Raw genomic sequence first — 4,036 nt, 5'->3', positions numbered from 1 at the left:
GTTGAGTTTATATAAATTATAATGACAGGTTTCTTCGGGATCAAGCTCCACTTCCCTAAACCAAATCTAGTTTCAACATTTTGTCTGGCTCAACAAAATTAACCATGCTACTATAGCTGCCCTTAACATATGCTATCGTTTTCGTTTTATTCTTTTATTTTTTTTTGCTTGAATAGGTTGATCATGGACCTTAAAATGCTATTTCAGGTAAAGACTGTCCTTACTGCAGCAAGTTCTCCAACCGGTTGAAAGGTGAAATCGCGAATCGGCAGTAAAGGATCGGTCCTCGGAGTTTCTTATTTTTAGCTGTAAGAGGAAGGGTGCATTTTGTTTCTTAATTGTTACCTGTAACATATCAAGTACATATATTTTTATCCCAAAGTAAGATAGTTGATTTGGACAATAGGGGACATGGGTATATTTAAATCAACATGATTGCTGGGATTCTGGGAAAGAAAGACATTTTATGATTGAGGAAAGCTTTAAATAACATTAAGTGTAACTTCTCCATGTATGTATGTTCTGCAGACATCTTTAAATCAACAAGAATAAGTTATACAAATAAGTATCCATCTTTATCTCTAACAGTTTCTCAGTTATTATAATCCGGTCGTATACCATAAACCCCTTTTGAGAGTTTAAAGCGAAAGAAAAAAAGAAAGATGACAAGAATGAAAGAGAGATGAAAATTCCTTGATCACTAAAAAAAACCTTCATATTCAGCAGAACAAAGGGCACAATGGTGGAAGATCCCAAGAGGGTTCGTTAGGATCATAAACTGTATCCATATACTCTTGCACTCCATTCATTGCATAGAGGGAAGCTGATATCTGCCTTTCAACTTTCATCCTTTCGAATTCCAGAAACTCCGAATCAGCTTCAGCTGCTGTAGTAATAGTAGTAGTAGTAGTAGTAGAAGAAGAAGCAGCAGTAGCTGCCTGATGTTTCGGCAAATCAAACACTTGTTGGGCAAATGAGAACCCGTCAACCCCGGTTTGAAATCCATCCCATGAAAGATTGGATTGAGAAGCAGAAGAGCTCAACTCAAATTCCTCATTGCAGTGTCTCAAATCTGGTCTGTAGACATCATCAAACAGCTGAGAATCTTGAAACACCTCACTAGAAAGTGTATCACTGCCACTGCTGGTGGAATTACAAGTGCTTGTACTAGCAGTCCTAATATTGCTAGTCATGTACTTGTCACTACTAGTAGTTGAAGATATGGGAGGATGTGAGGCATTCATATCATCATGATAAGCAATACTAGAACTAGTTTGCTCTATTCCTTGTTTGCTTGATCCTCCTTTTTTGGTGTTAAGTAGATTTCGGATTCGAGAAGCAAGAGGAGAATCCAAAGAGACATGTGTAATAAAGTTGGTTCGAGTATTTGAGCCGCGAAGAAGGCAGGCAGCTTCATCGTAAGCTCGAGCAGCCTCTTCGGCAGTCTCAAAGGTTCCAAGCCACATTCTTATCTTCTGTGTGGTGTCTTTGATCTCAGCTACCCATCTCCCTGAAGGCCTCTGCCTCACACCAACAAACTTGTTTGCGTTGTTGCTTCTAGTTCTTCCCTTCAACTTTCCCACTTTGGCCATTGGAATGCCTACAGCTTTGTTAGCTGCAGCTGGGAAGCAAATTTGGTTATGCTGTTGAAACTGAAATTCCATTGCAAAATAAATGTGCAAGAAAATAATTAAGATGGTTGGAGATGAGAGAGAGAGAGAGAGAGAGAGAGAGAGAGAGATGGATTTGATTTAAGGAAGGATGATCAGAGAATGAATTGGAAGAAGGCACTCTGTCTCTGTATAAGGTAGCTAGCTCTCAATAGTAGTGGAGAGATCGTCTTCATCTCCTTGTTTGGTTTTGATATGGGATTTATATATTCAAAGGTTTTCTGAGTTTTCTATAAGCAACTGGATGGTTTAGGAGCTCTCTGTCCTTGTATGTTTGTTATCTTATGAAACATATATTTAATGTACAATGTTGAAAAATTATCTGTCAGAGGAGACTTGTATTCTTTTTCCATAAATACCCTTTTGGCATTTGACAAAATAACCGATTATGGTTCCCCATCTCATGCATCACTTGCCATTGTTACTATTTTCTCAACATGCCATCAATTCAATTCAATTAAGTTAGAATAATATATACTGTGGTTTTTTCAGTACAAGCGATTGGAGGAGTGAGGTTTACACACAAATATTCATTGCGCGTTTGGGATTTCGAACCTCTTCCCACATGAATGGAGGTGAAAGAACTCAACTAACTAAGTTATACGTCACTAGCTAAGTTAGAGTAATACACACAAACCAAATGAAGTTCTATATTTTCTAAACAAGCGATAATAAAGTAGGGGTAATCGATCATAAGATCTCCGTTACAACAACAAACACTCTTAACTACTTAAACTACAAATCTCTTACAAATTCTAATATTTTTATATCCCAATTAAATTCCAACTTTTTTTAACAAACAAGAGAAAACAAGTCTTAGTTGTGGAGGGACATTAAGGACATAACACAAAAACAGGGGCGTTACCATTTATGACCTTATAGGGGTAAGGGGCTCAAACTTTGTCCCCTCTCTTCTCTCCAAGTCAAGCATTTGACAAAAAAAAGTCGTGAAGGCACGAAAGGCTGCCACTTGGAGGCACCAAAATGCTCTTCTAGATAAGAACAGAATCAAATGGATCTTTTCAATTTAGGTGAAGACCAAGTCATATATGTTCATGGACAGAATACACAAATATAATATCTTATTATGCAACAAGCTGCGTTTGTTTTACTCCTCCTTGCGTCACCAGACAAACCTTGTTATTTCATCATTATATTATTACTAGATTCTTTCTATTTTTTTTTATTTTTTTTATTTATCTTTATTATCATATTGTTTCTATTTAAAAATTTTGAAATATATAAAATATTGGGTCTCTGTCTGTATGTACTATGACGATGTTGGTAGACTAGACAGGTCGTTACAGCTTTGGGCCAACCATATATTGAATCTGGGCAGGCAGTTCAGTTGGACTATATCATTATAAAGTTAATTAAATTTAGGTTTTAATTATAAAAAAAATTTCCCTTTTGAAAAAAACTATAGCTTTTTTTTAAAAAAAATGGAAAAATCTCTCAACTTCAAATTAAGGACATGCAAATGTAAAAGATTCTTTAGAAAATTCAAAAATAAATAAAGGCAATTTTGTCCATTTTGACTTCTTTTAAAAACTCTCTCCTTTAGTTTTTTTCAAAGTCTCCCTACAAGTTACAATCCCGAAAAGGGGCTGAAGGGCATGACCCCAAAAGAGTAATAAAATATTATAGCCTAGTTTGGCCGAGTACACTTAGAAACATTACCATCATTCGAGGTGAGGTTGGGCAGACATAGTAAGATGACTACTAACTGCACAATAAGTGGAGTAACTCAGTTCTTTAGAACATGTTAAGAGTAAGCTAAAGAAGATTTTGACAGGGGTTGACTTCAAATGGGGTTGTAACTTGTAAGTAGTAGGAGATGTCAAATTACAGTGAAAGGGCTACCATTGTGATAAAACAAGACCAAACCAACTCCATTGTTTCACTACTCTAAATATTAAGATCAAATTAAGCTTGAGAAAACTCTAATCGGGCTTAAAATAGAGTCGGAAGTAGGACATCTCAAATTACACTTACACTGAGCTCTTTTGTGATAAAATCCCCTTACATTGAGCCTTTCTGTGATAAAACCTGCCGCATAGATAACAAACGACGAAGAAGGCAAAACAAACTACGTCTCCATCATCAATTCGCCACTCCAAATATAACGAGCCAAACTTCCTTGGAATGAACACCCCAAACTAAATCATTTAGGACTCCGGTAGTTGTGACTCACATAACTGCTAACTAATTCCAAAGAAAGACTTGGAGATTCCCAACCATTGTATGTATCGTATAAAGTAACGTAAGAATCATTGATGCTACATATAGGGCCCAGCAACGTAAATGTAGTTGAAGTGCAGTATGGATAGCAAAAGTAGATGTTCAAGGGCGATAAGGATAAGTGC

At 36.4% G+C, this 4,036-nt stretch overlaps 1 protein-coding gene across 1 annotated transcript; it reads right to left on the bottom strand.

Moving 5' to 3' along the window:
• LOC18769581 (ethylene-responsive transcription factor RAP2-11) lies at positions 463-1,875 on the bottom strand. Its single transcript, XM_007202846.2, has one exon. It carries the CDS (start codon positions 1,662-1,664, stop codon positions 720-722), a length of 945 nt encoding a protein of 314 aa, XP_007202908.1. The 5' UTR covers positions 1,665-1,875; the 3' UTR covers positions 463-719.

This window comes from Prunus persica, chromosome G7 (genome assembly GCF_000346465.2).
Source record: "Prunus persica cultivar Lovell chromosome G7, Prunus_persica_NCBIv2, whole genome shotgun sequence".
Taxonomy (NCBI): Eukaryota; Viridiplantae; Streptophyta; class Magnoliopsida; order Rosales; family Rosaceae; genus Prunus; species Prunus persica.
The sequence above is the reverse complement of the archived record's forward strand: the minus strand, read 5'-3'. Positions and strand labels throughout refer to the sequence as shown.